The sequence below is a fragment of the Cydia pomonella genome, chromosome 1 (assembly GCF_033807575.1).
Source record: "Cydia pomonella isolate Wapato2018A chromosome 1, ilCydPomo1, whole genome shotgun sequence".
Taxonomy (NCBI): domain Eukaryota; kingdom Metazoa; phylum Arthropoda; class Insecta; order Lepidoptera; family Tortricidae; genus Cydia; species Cydia pomonella.
In genome coordinates, this window is record NC_084703.1 from 46,683,294 (window position 1) to 46,701,464 (window position 18,171).

General features: G+C 37.0%; 1 protein-coding gene across 2 annotated transcripts in view; it reads left to right on the plus strand.

Annotated features, from left to right (window-relative positions):
* Positions 1-774: 774 nt before the first annotated feature.
* LOC133525464 (uridine-cytidine kinase) overlaps positions 775-18,171 on the plus strand; it is a 30,502-nt gene continuing 13,105 nt past the window's right edge. The window contains exons 1-6 of one of the 2 annotated variants that reach the window (XM_061861723.1): positions 777-1,005; positions 4,540-4,799; positions 6,623-6,762; positions 7,879-7,976; positions 8,316-8,364; positions 9,982-13,391. In XM_061861723.1, coding sequence (XP_061717707.1) covers positions 820-1,005; positions 4,540-4,799; positions 6,623-6,762; positions 7,879-7,976; positions 8,316-8,364; positions 9,982-10,124 — 876 coding nt within the window. In that variant the 5' untranslated portion in view covers positions 777-819 and the 3' untranslated portion in view covers positions 10,125-13,391. Of the gene's footprint in view, positions 1,006-4,539; positions 4,800-6,622; positions 6,763-7,878; positions 7,977-8,315; positions 8,365-9,981; positions 13,392-18,171 lie in introns of those variants that run through there. The other variant, XM_061861716.1, reaches the window with a different exon arrangement.

Genomic DNA, 18,171 nt, shown 5'->3' on the forward strand with positions numbered 1-18,171 from the left:
AGCAACCGCTTCCGAAGCTGATGGTTCTAGCTCTGAGTAGGCTTCCGGAGTGGCGACAGACAGTTGAGGGTCAGGAGGATCGGGCGGCTTCTCATCTATGTCAGTCTCTATGCCATCGTCTTCTTCCTCTGTCGTATCGTTTTCGGTACTGCCTACATCATCCTCACTCATTAAGTCGTCTTCTAAATCTATTATTTTCACCATTTTCAATATACACTACTCAATATTTTTATTCAATTTCGCAAGCTAAACGGGAACCAGATTTTTATCAAATAGTTTTTTTATTGGACGTCCAGGCGGCACATTTTTCGCAGAATCTGATTAAATTTTGATTTCTATCTACCGATCGTCTGAGCGCGACTGGCACAAGTGCCTATGGCACTATCGTCACAGGAACTAAAGCTCTGTTGTAGTGACATCAGTATTACAATACCGGAACACAAACAAGCCGGACCGGTAAACTTCGTGAGTTTTAAAATGTGCACTTTTAAACGGGATGCACTGAGTTCAAATTTAGTGATTATCGGGACAAGTGCGGAAGCAGTGGGGTGGGAGCGATATATTCCTGCCAGATATAAAAATTCATGAATTCGGAAATCTCAGAGAGAAATTGCTAAATATCCGGAAACGAAAATATAAATTAAAAATTGGAATATTTCATTCCATCACATTAATACGTGTTAAACATTTTATTCTTTAATGAAACATATTATTTAAAAAAAAAATTGTAAATCGTTTGTCTTCTCAAACTCATAATTTCTATCATTTATTGTCTTTTTGTACCACCATTGGAAAGTGGGCAACATTTTCTCAAATGTCATGTCAGCAATACTGCAAAGCTGCCGTTTTGCTGCGCATTGTGCCACTTCTTCAATAAAAACAGCAAGAAAATTCTATACATTTAAGAAAATGACTGACAAAACGGTAGATCATACCACTACGAATGGGTTTGAGACTAAAACTCCGTTCCTGATCGGCGTTGCAGGAGGCACAGCTAGCGGCAAGGTGAGGCTAAACCACATTGTTTTATTATTGATTTTCCATCCGATTCCCTACCAAATACAGTTACGTAAGGTTCAAAATAAGAGATGAGATGCGGGCAGGATGATTTAAGATTGATCTTAGACAGTTTTATACCATTTTCTAGGATTTCAGTTGAAATTATGAACATAACCTTTCGGAATGAAATGACTGCGATGTTGTCGCGTCATAAAGATAACATCCGTCTTTCGATTGTTTTTGCACTATGTATTGATATGGTATGAATTGAGAGCATTGTTAACAGGCTGAGTAACTTAATGCCTTAATACAACAGTAAAACTATTCATTTAAGATTACACATGCCACATAAATTTAATAATGCCTTGTGTTATCTTACAAAATCAAGACATGGAGCTTTCGGACAGACCACCCTTTCCCATGTCAGGGATATACAGAAGTGTGCCAGATAATAACAATTTAATTGCACTATAGTGAATGGAGTGAATAAATTCTAAAAATAGATTTAAGACGATGGCATGCCACTATCACCAAGTCATCAACCGGTCAAAAATTAACAACAAGGTTAAAAATATGGACCATTATTATTGCACTCTGTGAGGAAGATCGTTTTATAGAAGTTTCATATTTTCTATATATATATGAGATAGGTGTAGACATAAAGCTTCGATTGAAAATAATGGGCAAGCTAAAAAGCAAAATTTAAATAATTGTTTTTTTATTTGAATTTCTGCTAATTATTGTTCGCTACGACGGGACTTAATCACGTAACTTCTCCAAGACCATGCAGACAACGCCATCTTCTTCTTTGTCAGGGGCTATGTAAGGCCCTACAGCCTATATATCACTGCAACCATTCCTGATCTATTTTGATCGCCACCTACTACAGCTCTCAATCCAAACCTACAACTTAAACAGCTGCAGGATCTTCTTGATCTCGAGAGACCTTAACTCCTCCGGACATAATATGTGTCTGCCCACGATTGAGTCACGAGTGCGCATTAGGCAAGGGCACTCTGCGAGGATGTGCAAAGGCGCCTCCATGCAGAGTCTGCGCCGGCCCATGTCACGTTTCCCCATAGTGAGGATGTGCTTATTTAGGCCGCAGTGCCCAGTAAGCACCCTTACCAATTTGCGCAGTTGGTTCCTAGACAGTGCTAAGGCATTCAAGGCCGCCTTTTTGCTGAAGGCCTTGATAGCGCCTTGGAATGATTCAAGCCTGTAGTTTCTCTCCAGAGTTGAATGGTTTTGTAGTGACAGTAGGTCTTTAGGGTGAGCCGCGTTAGGCTTTTGGGAATACCACAAAAAGGCTCAGGACTGAAGGACAACGCCATACTCGCAAAGAACATGATTACAATGGAGTAAATGAAATGAAAGTAAGAGGTACATTTAAAACATAATTTTACACGATTTAGTTCCCATTGTAGTAATAATGAGTGAACAAGCTAGTTTTCATGATTATTATTTTTTAACTTCCAATATTATTTAAGCAAAGTTTACAGTTACTTATGAATTAATGTTGTATAATAAAATATGATTGATCATAAGTTATGGTTTTCCTTTAATTTTTATTTCCTCATTTACTGCTGTTATACTGTAAACAACTGTACCTACATTTTTTTTGTATTAATTTGCTCAATAGCAATAAGCTATTATAAATGTTGCGATCTCAATGAAATATAGAGGATAATAGTATTGGCCCAAAGTGTTAATGAGTTTAAGAATAAATTAGATAAGCACAATGCAAATTTTACTCAACACTGAAAACTTTATTGATGACTCTGGATACAGGCATTATCAGTTATTTCAAGCTTTACAAATAATAATAATAATGCTGCTGGGGAGTTCTGTTACCCGCAAGGAGGGTGGGTGGTACAGGATTCTCTGCCTCATCTGGCTTTCCTCAGCCGGCCGGCCGTAGTGGACTCCTTAGAGCTATAAGCTCCAGGGGTAGAATTGAAACATGCATAAGACGCGAGTTGGCACAGTGGTGGTTGCTGGGTAGAAAGGCGTACACCTCTGAAGTAACACCCTTGAGCCGCTCACACCGGTGTTACCCTTTTTCATTTTTTTTTCATTTTCATTTATTCGTTGCAACCATGGTATTACAGATGTTCTTTAAATAGAGTACAATCATGGACCCTACTAGGGCGTAGCAACATTTTTATGTCTAAGTACTTATTTCTAAGGCACTCTCTTATAAAATAAATCTGTAAACAACAATGACAAATAGAATAATAGGTAATTAAAATCAAATATTTACAGCATTACAATAATTAAAATCGCGTACTATCCATATAAGTAGTGTTATTATTATTATATCACTCTAACATTTATCATGTTCCATTTTTATTAAGTACATAATTATGGTTATTATTAAGTATTTATTTATTCGAATTATTCATAAATTCTTGTAGGTTGTATGGAGCCGCTCACACCGGTGTTACCCTTGAGCCATCCTAGATGTCACTTTTTGTGGGGCCCATCTTATGGGGGCGAGTCACCATTTGCTGGAATTAAAATTGAATACCGTTTTATTAGGCAGATGGTTTTTTATCCCTAGCCAGTGGCGGATTTACCCTAAGGCGCAGTAGGCCCGGGCCTAGGGCGGCAGTCTTATGATGGGTGCTGAGAAAAGGGCTGCTAGGGTGGCTAAGACTTCAAATCCGTCACTGCTCTTAGCCCAGTGTTTAGTCCATCGCTTTCTCCCAATAGCCCAGTTCATTTTAGATTCCATCAACTCTCAAATAGACTTGATGGGTGCTGCCTCTGCGTGCGTCCCATGACACGGGCAAGGGCAGTATTCGCTTGGTGTACCCCTTACATTTCACTAAAGTGTCAAAAGGGCATCTACGTGTCGGCTTGGGCTCCTCGCATGCCTCCCAAAGGTCCGGAACACCATTGTTTCGTGATGGGAAAGACATAATAATAATATAATGCATAGCGACATTGACCAAGAGAGCCCTGCATCTGAACACTTCAGAGTTATTGAATGCTACTTGCTCGTAAATCGTTCCATCACTTCCTTCATTGATTAGGGCCTCAGGCCTCATAGAGCCACATAATAACATTGTTCGTGAGACCAGTGCACCCGATGGTACCCAAACCTGATGTCCTAATCAGTTAGTTTCAGTGATGGAATTCTCGTGTCACAATGCTTGAATCTTGCTTGAAACAGTCATATTTTCTTCTTTTTTTTTAAGATTAGAATTTTTCTAACCTCAAAGATATCTTTTTCTTTCGAAATCCTATGATATCTAATATTGCGGTACAATAATTAAGTGCATAAATAATATATAAATAAAATCTTTTATTTCAGATAACAAGACCCCATACATTACTAATTACACAGATATAATTAAAAATTATTTAAAAATTTATGATTAACCTTCACTATTGAAAATAATTAAGTAATTAATTTAAAGCAGTCAAATCATAACATCAGGAATATGAATAAAATAAAAATAAAATAATATTAAAACATATTTACTAGTCTTGAGGTTGATAAATTTATAATCTGATTTTTTTTTCTATTCCCAGTCAACAGTATGCCAGCGAATAGTGGAAAAGCTTGGGCAACAACACAAGGAACAAACAGAAAGGCGCGTGGTCTGCATCAGCCAGGACTCCTTCTATCGAGAGCTCACACCCTCGGAGAGGCTCCGCGCGGAGCGGGGACAATTCAACTTCGATCACCCAGATGCCTTTGACGACAAGAAGTTGCTGGCAACACTGAAGGATATCCTGCAGGGGAAGAAAGTGGAAGTGCCTGAATATAACTACATCACCAATTCTATTAGGTAAGTACATGTATAATGGATGGAAAAACAAATATAGTTTATTTTAATCAAAATCAAGTATTTATGAAATGTTGACAAATTCATAACTGCACCGCAGGTTTCATCATTACACAAATAAATAAAGCTATCCGCAACAGGCTTCGTCATTTTAATACACAGTCACTTCTTCTAAAAAGGACCACCCAGAATCGCATCTGGTCTAAAAGTTCCCATTACGCTAGCAGCGTTTCCACATTGAACGTTGAAATCCAAATTAAATTAGATATTGTCTAGTTCAAATTACTCTATAGTGGTACAGTCACAATCAAACAGATAGTCACGGTCAAAATGGCGAAATATATTGGAACACAACTTTATTTCTATGGCCACAAAGGTGTGTTACTATATTTTTGGCCACTTTGGCCGTCACGTTCAATTCAATTCATTGCATTTATTTGTCGAAAAGCAGGTAGTGTTACAAACAGGTGTTACATACAGATAATTAAGTGCTCCCCTTTTGGCCATATTATGAGGCATACAAATATTTAACGTGAGTGACCGTGTAGCTCATGCAATTCAACGTAATTGCCATCATCAAAATAATAAATGTTAACTATTTACATACATACTTATCAATTAATGTCAAATTACGGTCTATATTTAAATTATATAATTTAGGTAATACATTACAAATACTCACATCAAAAAAGTTCGCTGTCATTTAGATATTCGTATATGTTATAGTAGCACTTGGTTTTCAATAAAGTTTTTATCCTATTGCGGAATCAGATTATCGGTATAGTTTGTATCGATTCTGGTAGTTTGTTAAATAATTTAACAGCCATGCTAAAAATGCTTTTTCTAAGAAGTGCGCAATGTGCACGTTACTATCTATTTGATTCAGACTGTACAAATAAACTTGCATATTATTTTGGAAATAGGCAAGATAACAAGTTTTTTTAATGCTATCAGATCCGGTTTGTTTTGAGGATCAAATGTCTATTAGACAGAGAGCTAATATATAGCTACGGAAATAGGTTTACAATTTATAGAGCAACGAAATCCCTCTAGTTAGTGTGTCATACTATTATTATTAATTCATTCGAGCGCCTGGTAGCTGTTCAGCGGTGGATGTGAGAGTGGATGGGCACCAAAGCGGTTGTGAAATCAATTGAAGGTGTGCAATTTAGAGAGCTCTGACTTTGGTGTGATATAGCTAATTATGTATTTAATTTGAATATAACATTGCCAGGCGTTTTAATTGGGGGAAAAGTAGCCATAGGAAAGTAGGTGACGTACAAGGTGCGGTAAAAAGTGCCAAAGTCGTCTCATTTATAGAGTTCTGGGCCTATACTTTTTCATTAGAGTGGACCTTCAAAATCGTGTGTGCAAAAATACAGGCGCAAATATTCAGTGGTTCACCCTGCCAGGCGACGACGAAGAGCAACTGGCTTCAACTCGCGCCTTAGACGTCACCTGGCACTACTTTTCCCCCAAATAAAATGCCTGACATTGCTATATTTGAATTAAATACATAATTACCTATAATATCACACCAAACACAGCTCTATAAATTGCACACCTTCAATTGATTTTACAATCCCTTTGCTGCCCATCCACTCTTACACCCACCGCTGAAAGCTGCCAGTCGCTCGAATTAATGAATAATGATATTATGGCACATTAACTAGAGGGATTTCGTTGTTATATAAATTGCAAACCTATTTCTGCAGCTAGCTCTTAGACCATATCTATATGGGACCCAATGGAATATGGCGTTTATGTATGTATTTATACACTATTATAACCATTAATAAACATTTAACACTAAATTTGTTTGTCAGCAACCGAACGCACACAATCTACCCCGCTGACGTGGTGCTCATTGAAGGCATCCTGGTGTTCTACTTCCCCGAGGTCCGAGAACGGTTCCACATGAAGCTTTTTGTTGACACCGACTCCGACACCAGATTGGCGAGAAGAGGTAACGTTATGTTCTTCTGGACAAGTCTTAATAAATGTGTTCATGGTAACATTGATACGGGTAAGTGCGGCTGTTGGATAAGTCTAACTGTACCCCTAGTGTAAATTTGATCGACATCATAACGTGACGAACGCGTTTGCGTTAAGTCTCATTTTGTATAGGATTTTGAGTTTCCAAAACGTCCCGCTTGGCGCGCTCTTTCTAAATCCAATACAAAATGAGACTAAACGCAAACGCGTACGTCACGTTTCGAAATCGAATTTATTTACACTAGGGGTACTGGCCTTAATACACAGTTTACACATTGATTAGTGTTTCTTACGAGTTCATACATTTGCCGCTAAACGCAAGTATCCGTATGCACCACTTATCTGTATTAACATTATTTGACGACCGGGTTCAAATTCTGGTAAAGACATTTATTCGTGAGATGAGCACGGATATTTGTTCTTGAGTCATGATTTCTATGTATTTAAGTATTTATAAGTATTTATATATTATACATATCGTTGTCTGAGTACCCTCAACACAAGCCTTATTGAGCTTACCTGAATGTCCTATAATATTTATTTATTTATAATTCCGTAGGTACCGAATTTTCCGCACACGCATTATGGGGTAGTTTGACATTTAGGTTATAATTTCCATGATGAGCCATCTATTAGAAGAAAGAAGAAGAAGAAGAAAATCAATTTATTCCAGACACTTACAATATTGCTTAAGTCTATTGAAACACATTTATTAGTAAAAACATGATACCAAGTTTGAACATTTATTAGTAAAAACATGATACCAAGTTTGAACATTTATTAGTAAAAACATGATACCAAGTATGAACATTTATTAGTAAAAACATGATACCAAGTTTGAACATTTATTAGTAAAAACATGACACCACGTTTGAACATTTATTAGTAAAAACATGATACCAAGTTTGAACATTTATTAGTAAAAACATGACACCAAGTTAGAACATGATACATTTCTCCCAACTAATGGGACAGGAATACAACCAGAACATAGTTTCGTTATCACCATGAGACCTGTTTTCTTTACAAATAAAGTCACAAGCTTCCGCTGAATAGTTCGTTTCTGATAAGTTCATTCGTCGTCCAGTGCCGAGGGACATCATGGAGCGAGGCCGGGACCTGGAGCAGGTGTTGAACCAGTACATGAACTTCGTGAAGCCCGCCTTCGAGGAGTTCTGTTTGCCGGTAAGTAAACACACAACACGGCGTATCATACTAGAGAGAACATCGCTAACTGTACTTTTATTTCAACAGGCAACTAATATTCGTTGTTACCATTTTAACAAACCCGAACACAATTAGGTTGCGTTGTTTTATTAAAGAGCTCCTATGGCCACCTGATTATCAGATCAGCTCCATGGTACCATAGTACTGCATTGTCCTCCAACTTACGTGTGTTAAGTTTTAGCTCTGTCGAATAATGGGAAATGGGTCTAATTTAGCTTACAAGATTTGACCCAAACATAATTATTACAAATAAACATTTGTAAAATGTCACACAAATGATTTCCCTTTCTTTTTCAGACCAAGAAATTCGCTGACGTCATTATTCCCAGAGGCGCTGACAATATCGGTGAGTTACTTTTACTCCTATCGCATTTTTCAATATTCCGTGTACCCCTGCCACACTCGTCGAGTGGCATGGGAAGTAGACAGAGACGTAGTGTGGGAACGTTACTCGTCACGCCCACCGCTCCCCATTTTGTCGGTATTTGGCACGAGTCGAAGGAGGCGCGAGTACGCGCGAGTGGCCGGCCACACAATCGCACGCGTAATTCGTACTAAAAATGTGTTTACAGTTTCTACGTCCATTGCGTTGCAAAGGCAATCAGCCTAGGGCGTCGCGATTAATTGCGTGTGTGGCCAGAAAGGGCAACATCATGGCAGCGCGAGGAGAATAGTGTTGCGGGGTAATAGATTAAAAAGAGAACCATCCTGTAGGGCTAAGATGGTCGGCTCTTTATCATTTGTCACCATGCCTGTCACGTTCTAACAATTATGTAAGTGCGAAAGTGACGGGCATAGTGACAAGTGATAAAAATGGAACCATGCTGGCACCGCGGCAAAGAGGCGGAAAAGAGGGTACTCCCACCTTAAAGGCTGACAACGCTCTTGCGACCCCTCTGGTGCTGCATGTGTCCATGGACGACGGCGATTGCTTACCATCAGGCGATTCGTTTGTTCGTTTGCCTCTTATATTATAAAAAAAATTAAAAACATTGAATCGGTATTCTGCGGTATATGGTACTGCCAAGAAGACCGGGCTGTTAAAATCGACCTAGTGCGAGTCACTCTGACACCCCAAGGGTTCCATACATTATTCAATTTTAAAGAATGTTTCTTTTTTTCTTGTAATCTTTAGATAAACAACTATTTTCTGTAAACTAAGAATTATTTTGGGATTTTTACCATGAGCCCTTTCATTTGATAAGTCACGTGATATAATTGGCTAAATTATTTTTTTAATTACCTCCCAATCACCCCCATATTTTGAATCACGTTGTACGTCCGTCTATGGGTTACGTATGTGTACCAAATGTCAACCCACACGAACAGACACACACACACACACACACACACACACACGAGCGAAAAAATTCCAAATCTGAAAAAAATGTGTGTTCGTAGCTCCTCGATTTCGGCATTCTTACGGATCCTCCAGGTGCCGTTATGTCTGGTCCCAGGATCTTCCGTAACACCTTTCTTTCCGCTACCCGGAACTGACTCTTCTTTCAACCAAAGTGTCAAAATCTTGAATTTGTATCAATTACAGTATGTGCTCCTCGTATTTATTTTATATGGTTTGTACATTTATAAACGATTTTATTTGTAAGTTTTAGTTTTAAGTATATTATAACAACGGTAAGTAGCACAAAGTCATAGCCACTGCAATGAAATGAAAAGCAAAAAAGAAAGGTTCATATGTACTATTTGACTAGCCATAATTTTAGACTTTAATGATAATAAAAAATAATGACGAGCAATAAAATAAAACGAACTGTAGACGAACCTTTACTTACTACGTACATTAAAAAAAAACATCTCAATCTACTGAAGCCCCGACTACCGTTTTGTTTTTTAACTTTTCATAAAATAGTTTGCAAGTAGGGCCCAAATTGCAGCGGCTATGCCTTAAGTAGCTGCTAAACCGGACCTTACTCCCTCCACTCAAGGTCCATTTTTGTTGCAGTGGCTATTGACTTGATAGTGCACCACATATGGGACATTATGTATAAGAAGCGGTCGCTGCCCCGCCTGAACGGATGCAAGCACGAGGAGGAGAGCGGGGCGAGGAGGATGTCTGGCAGCTCCGAGGACACGCTGAGTCGATAGGGGGAGGGTGGGGACTTTTGAGATGCACCAGGGTGAAAAACTGAATAGTGACAGTTTCATACAAAGGTGTATTCATATAGACTCAATAACCGAAGGAGTAAAACTATGGGAAAAATGTTATCTATGTATAGAAAAAAATCAAGGCATCTCTCACAAAGGTTCATTGATTGAACGGAAGAATGATGTCCCGAGTTTGACAGCTGAAAATGGCGCTAAATGTATGACTATATTTTGTGGTGACAATCAAACGTCAACTTTTGCACGATAAAAAACTCGTCTTTGAGAACCATAATTTTTGTTGGCGAACAGCGCCATCTAATTAGCCGTCAAATTCGAAGCACGAATTTGTCTTAGATTGTATAAGGTCAATACGGCTAAGTGTGGCTGCGGGGTAAGTATGGTACTTGCGTTTAATGGCAAATGTATGAACACTCAGTATGGCCCCATTGAAGGCCAGCCACGCGTACCCGTATTGTCGTTACATAGTATACAAGTTTTACAAATGTGACCCTTTATATATATATATACGTATATATCATTGTATACGTCGTACATACATTTCTCTCGCTTTGGTAAATCGATCTGAGGCGAACACAGACAATAAAGTATGACACTGTAGCAAATTTGTATGAAACTGTTAACTCTGTTCCAATTCTTAACTCATGTGGCTACATATTGAAATTAAGCTTTTCTGTAACTAGCCTCAATGCTTTCGTTACAATCACCATCAGATATACCGGAGCGGTCGAGGTGACAGATGCCTCTATTATCAAGGCCGCTCCGATGTATCTGATAGTGACTGTAAAATATTCTACGTATGTCAAATCAAACTCAATTAATAACTGTAGCTCAAATCATTGAGAAATGTCCCTTGTCTATGTAATTGTTCTAACCCTTTCCCAAACCACACCAATGTAGGTAAAGGTTTACCAAAAATAATCCAAATGTGTACAGGGCTTGTTTGGTATCGTGTTATGATAAGTAAAAGCATAAGATTTATTTTTTTACGCGAAAAAAAAAATTGTTTTATCTATGGGACAGATCGTCCAAGTCGGCCAATCCTTCAAAAAATAAAAACCAATTTTTTCCCGTAAAAAATTTTTTCTTCTACTTTTTTCTAATAAGGACACGATACCGAATAAGTCCTTTAACGCATCTCCACTATTTTTATTTCACCTTGTATATTCCAAATACCTGAAGTCAATACAGATAGTGTAGTGTTACTTGTGTAGTGTTTATTGGAAAATGTACTCCCAATAAACACTAATCAATCTGTAAACAGGCCCCAATGTGCCTTCAGCCACACTTATCCCGCCGCTACACTTAGCCGTATTTCATTTGACGATAAGTAAATTTTCGACAAAGGACAATCTAATTTTAACCATAAACCAGAATGCTAAAGTTGAAATTCCGTTGCCACGTACATATGTGGTCGATAAATCGTACTACGCCCGGATAAGGATTTAAAATTTCAATGTGCATAGACCAGGTAGCAATTCTTCAATGTCTGAGATATATGCCAGTACATATCTTGACATAACCAACCAACGCAAAGATTAATAAGACTGCTCACATACTAGCCCTGTGCTGCATCTCGAAAGTTGCGTAGTTTAAACCTATTTATAGTTCGTGTCATCCACGATGACGCGTCGATTTGTCAAATCTAACTTTTAATAACATGATATTATGAGCCAAGCCACGCGTCTTCGTGAATGACACGACCTACTATTGTTCTATGTTATAAGAGTATGAGTGATTTTTCAAAATACATAATTTTAATGAAAATAATTATGTAATAGCGTACTTTTGTTTAAGGCCCAGTAGGTTCGTGTTCTTCCCCCACTCTCACGGAGCGTGATGGTTGTGCGTGCTCAGGACCGCGGATAACATGTTTTTGAAATTTATTTGGTAGTGTGTTTTAATAGGCGGGTACACACAGAGCGAGCATACACGCGAGGCAATTTCCTCACGCACAAACCGGCCAGTGTACACGTGCCTCAGCCGAGGCGGTGCGCACGGGCGAGGAATATAATAAAAAAAGTAATCGCCGAGTTCCCTCGTGCATAATTTTGCTCATTAGAAATAATTTTCATATTTCTAGTTCATTTGCAAAATTTATTATATTTTTTCAGTAATATATGCATAACTGCATATTAGACCTATGGTTGTTATTTTTTTTTCTATCGAGTGTGATAGGATTTAAATCGCTGAAGTCCCTAGAGAAAGGCTACAAGATTGTGCTAATTACAATTTTGGCAATCATATTGTGTATCCAGTATGTAACCGTATCTAAAAAAGGGCTACGAATTTTAAAAAGCTCCGTTCTCTAAGCCTATTGCACCTTAACTGTGTACCACAGATATCTCGACACTCGGCATATTAATATCTCAAAAAAAAGGTTGTCTAAAATGTCATTTTTGGTAGAAGCTTTTATCGCTGATTATACTTTTCTCCACAGACAACAAATACTCATTGAGCCAATTCAAAAAACCCCAAACACAATTAGGTTGCGTTGTTTTATCACAGAGTTCCTATGTCCATCTCTTGTCTACATCACCAGATCAGCTCGATGGTACCATAATATAGCATTGTCACCCAACTTACATATGTATGCAAATTTTCAGCTTCATTGGAAGTCGGGAAGTGGGTCAAACTTGCAACATTTGACCCGTACATACATACGTACATTGCAAGTTAATAAAAAGCTAATTTTAATCATTTCACTTAATCATACTTTTAGAAATCAATTATGTTTTTTGTAAAATCATAAGTACGCAAGCGTCCCAGTAATATACCTATATAGTATATATCTCTATTTGTACTACCTTATTTACTTATCGTAAGTTACATTACGTAGGCCCAGTGATGAAAAATATCATTTGTGCAATTTTTACAACCAACATCAGCTATCAATTCGGTGAAATAATTATATAGTACACATGGTGATCTTTTTTATAAACACGCAAGATTTTTATTTGTAAAAGCAATGTATTTTATACAAAATTCCCAGCTAAGACTGCACACTAGGAGCCGCTTATATTTGACTTTTATGTTATTTTTTAGTTGTAAATCTCCTTGCATTTCTTGAGGGAAGCATTTTGCATGTCCCGGTATTTTAGGCTTGCCTGCCTCGTACTGAACTAGATTACATTCTGTGGGCAATTCTTTGTGTCTCGGCTTATATATATTTAAGCAATCTTATTTCGTTCCATTCTTCCAAACGCTATTGGCGGGGTCTACACAGAGCGAGCATACGTGCGAGGCAATTTCCTCGCGCGCATGCTCGCTCAGTGCGCACCCGCCTATTGACTGTTTATACAAACCTATGGCCTCACTATATGACTCAGTTCAGCGGCGCTGCACTAGAACATGTTCACATTGCCCGATCCGATAGCTGCTAGAGAATGTCCCATGGCATCGTGTCCTTTAATTATTACATTAACACTTTGTCAAGGATAACATACAATAATTATATTTGACGACCACTCTGGCCTAGTGGGTAGTGACCCTGCCTACGAAGCCGATGGTCCCGGGTTCAAATCCTGGTAAGGGCATTTATTCGTGTGATAAGCATGGATATTTGTTCCTGAGTCATGGGTGTTTTCTATGTATTTAAGTATTTATAAAATATTTATATATTATATATATCGTTGTCTAAGTACCCTCAACACAAGCCTTATTGAGCTTACTGTGGGACTTGGTCAATTTGTGTAATAATGTCCTAGAATATTTATTTATTTAGTTATTATAAAATAGCCGGGTCTACACAGAGCGAGCATACGCGCCAGGCAATACGGCCAGTGTAGACGTGTCGGCGTTTTCCTCGCACGAGCGCGCCGCCTCGGCCGAGGCACGTCTACACTGGCCGTATTGTGCGTGAGGAAACTGCCTCGCGCGTATGATCGCTCTGTGTGGACCTGGCTAATGAATATAAAAAATATACAGGGACTCTTTTTACTATATCGGATCGGATAATGTTAAACGTTCTTAGGCGCTTAATACTAAATTTATATGAATTGACACATTGAAAAATCCGATGATTAATATACGATTTAACTGCAATTAAGCAAGCCTACTATAGTTCAGTTCTTTGTAATAGATGGTCCCGGTGACAATGTAATTGCAACTAGTGTAGAACACCACGGAATTGGGCCGATATAACAACTATTTGTACTTTTTAGGCCATTTAGGCCAACGAATGTCTATGCCCCATTATGCAATCCGTAGAATAATCTTAAGGTATTGATTGGTTTAGCAGTTATGTGTATTTTTAAGGCTGATTTTAATTTAGTATTAGTAACCTTTGTTTAAAGTTTGATACAAGTGATACCACATAGTACGCCTTTTGCATCAGAATACCATGGACTGAATACCGGCCTTATTTTTCTGATTATAAAATACCAACATGTATACCCTTCTTTTTTTGGTATCTCGCTTGTTAATTTTGAATGTTAAAACATCTTATTTGTCCTAAATACCATTATGGAATATTTGTAAAGGTCCTCCCAGAAAATATTGTTCAATATTGTGCACAAATTGTTTATATATTTATAATAACTAGTACTGCCAAACGAATAGCATTTCATTTTTTGCTGTGTATACTTTTTCAATCTTGTCTGCATTTACATTGATTATATAGATTTTATTTGTTCTTATACGCAACCGCTTCAAATACGTTGTTGTGGTCCTGGTGCTTAAATAGTCCAAATTTGATGTTGTATGTAACTTTGCCCAGTCACCACAACAAAAAAATGCAATTGTATAGCGGACTTAAACAATTAATAATCAAATTCAAAATTAACTATTCGAAACTGCGGGACGCCAAACTAATGTAATGTGTGTCCATGTTCCTTTCTAATATTGAACTCAATAATCTAAACCTGGGCAAAGTAAAAATGGAGGCAAAATAATATTGTTTGTCGGTGCTACTGAAGTATTTCCAAGTTATAGTATAATTTAAATTCGTATTAAAAAGATTGTAATGCATTTACACTAAAATATATACACTAGTTTAATAGCAATGGCTAACAATGTAAACAAATATGACAGGTTTTGAGTATTAGACATACTTGTTTTCACTGAAATAATAATTATTATATATTGTGCTTATAAATTTATATAAATAAAAGATTTATGCATATAAACTGTTGATAAGATATCCAATATCCGGCTCACTTCACCGCAGTCTGATAAATAAGACAAAACTTCGTGTAACTTCGCACCGGCGCGACACGAGCGCGCTCGATGAAAAATTCTAAGCGGTTAAAAGATTAGTTGCGAGATTACGAAGTAATGAAGGTGAATTGGTTTGTTTATGTTATTTGCAATTTGTATTGAGCTTCTTTACTTTACGTATTACCTATTTTTTTCATTGATGTGTCGTCCCCAATTTCGCCTAGGTTTTATATGCAATAACGTTTTGTGACATATCATTAGTTACATGTGATTGCAGACCTTACTGAGGAAGAGATTTCTTACCAAACCTTGACAAAATAGAATATTAAATAGGTACAGCAAGTTTTCATTCGTGTAGAACAAATAATAAATATATATATATCTAAATATTTAGACAAAGTCGGAATATTTTCTTGATATCAAACCTGATTTTCGCACAAAGTAACATAATGTTTCGAAGCTATTATAGTTTGTTTTACTAAGATACCTATAGTTCGTTCGCGTTAAGAATGCAGTATAATCGTCATTGTCCGGCGGCCTAGCGATGCTCGTATCCAATCAAATCGTTCCTAATTAGAAAGTATGCCTCCAACTGGTCAGTGTGAACTTGACTTTCTAATCAGGAACGATTTGATTGGTTCCGGGCGTGGCTAGGCCGGCGGATAATGATTTTACTGCATTTTTAACGCGAACGAACTATACATAAATTGCTAGATTGGCCGAGTTCTAATGAAATAACTAGGTCACTTTGCTCACAGGACAACTGCTATAAGTGGTAATGGTTCTTCAATTGAAGTACAAAAAGGTTTTTTTTTAGTAATATAAAATAAAAGTAATTATTTCAGCGTTGAAAATTATAAAACTCTTATTTTAAACAATTGCAATAGTTGGGACAAAATGTTACAATTTATATTAAGGTATTGGTTGTATTACGATACAAGTGTAATACGATTATGTATATTAGTATTGTAAAGCATATTGAAAACATACATTGGCGTTTCTTCAATGGAAATCCTTTGAATTATTGTGATAATTTGAAAAAGTTAGGGTATATAATATATATTTTACGAAAGATATCAATTAGAAATAGACTTGTCCTAAACTAGGTAATGTCCGGGCAAAGTTAGAAGTTAAACTGAATTTTACGATGCGTAGTGTGTTTAATAATAATAAAGCATAGTTTACTACAAAATTTAAATGCATTTTAAGGTCCATGTGGGTAAGATCGGCATATATCATTTATTGCCACACGTACGTCGCTCAGACGCAGTCAGAAAGGAAGAGCTTCGCTCCTGCTCTACCGACTCTTAAGTGGAAGATGTGTACAAACGTAACAGTTAAAAGTGACGAAAGATCTTGTAGACGGTCTTCTCCACATGGACCTTATACTTTGTATAAAATCGACACTGCGTATTGTTTATGACTAATTCTGAAAACAGACGGACGAATAATTTGAGTTTCTTTGGAGTTTGTCCCTTTATCACAATTTGCTTTGTTTTTATTACTACTGTATAAGAAATGTTAGTTTAGTTGATTTATATTAAGCTTAGTTAGTGAAACTTTTGCTATAATGTATTTGGCGTGATTACGCGTTTTTAGTGTATAACCTTATATGTTATATTTCCGGGGATGTGTAGCTATTCAATGACAATGTATAATGTATGAAGTGTTATGGAGGGTCGACTATGTGTCTAAGGGTATCAGGCATTCCTTAACCTTTCATGTGTGTTGGTGGTCAAAAATCGTGACCGCAAACCTCGGTTGCCGAATAGACGGGCCCACACAGAACGAGCCGCCTCGCGAGTTAATTGCCGCGCGAAACAGCTCGGTTTGTGTAGACGTGATTCGGCCGCATTGCCTCTGACTAGGCACGTCTCCACTGGCCGACCCGCCTAATAGAGAAAAAAAAAATCTTCCTCGACAAAAATGATAAAAGATGATTAAATATTCGGTCAAGATCCTTATTATCATATACAATAGCTTACACTTGCAGTAGTTTTTATGTTCTAAACTTATTCGATTTGGTCAATTGTAAATTAGACGTGAAAGTATAATTTTCATTTAAATTAATAATAGAAGATAAACTGTCAATGTGACCTTTTATTATACTTATTTTGTTTTTTTTTTATGCGCGTGATAGGGACCTTGGGACCTAAATGCCTTATGTAAGTTATTCACGGGTCTTAATTCGAATTTAAAAAATGCTGGAAAGCATTTTATCAATCATTTACACAACATTTCATTGAAAGTTGTTTTGTTTTTCTTTTTCAGTTTGTCACCTTTATATAATGTACCTAATATTGATGTTTTGGCAAAAATGTTTCTACTCACGTTCATTTTGTAATAATATGTCAACTTTATGCGTACTTTTTTTGGGTTGACATCTTAATGTAAAATGAATGTCGGTTGACACATTATTGTTTGACAGCACCTCTTCCTAGAGGAGTGAATTATAAAAATAAATAAACTGTAGTAATACAATCTCAATAAATACTTCCAGTTTAGTACTCCTTTTTTTGTGACTATAGATTTACGTTTAGTTATAAGTGTAGTGTGCGCTGTTCTTGTAATTTATGTTGTTACAACTTTGCCCACAAATTTCTATGTTTCGTTTATGTTTGTGTCAACTTTGCCCACAATTTTGAAACACTGTTTTGCATAGCGCGACTGTCCCAATGTTAAGACTTGTATATATTTGTTCGAATCTTCGAAACATTTCGTTTTTTGTATCCCTTAATAAAGTGTGCAACTTATTTATATTATTTAATTTTATCCCTACCATTTTAATGTAATACTTACAAGGTCTCTCTAAAAGAAATTGAACATCACGTAAACAAATTCATATTTGGGTATACACTATTCATATGTAAGG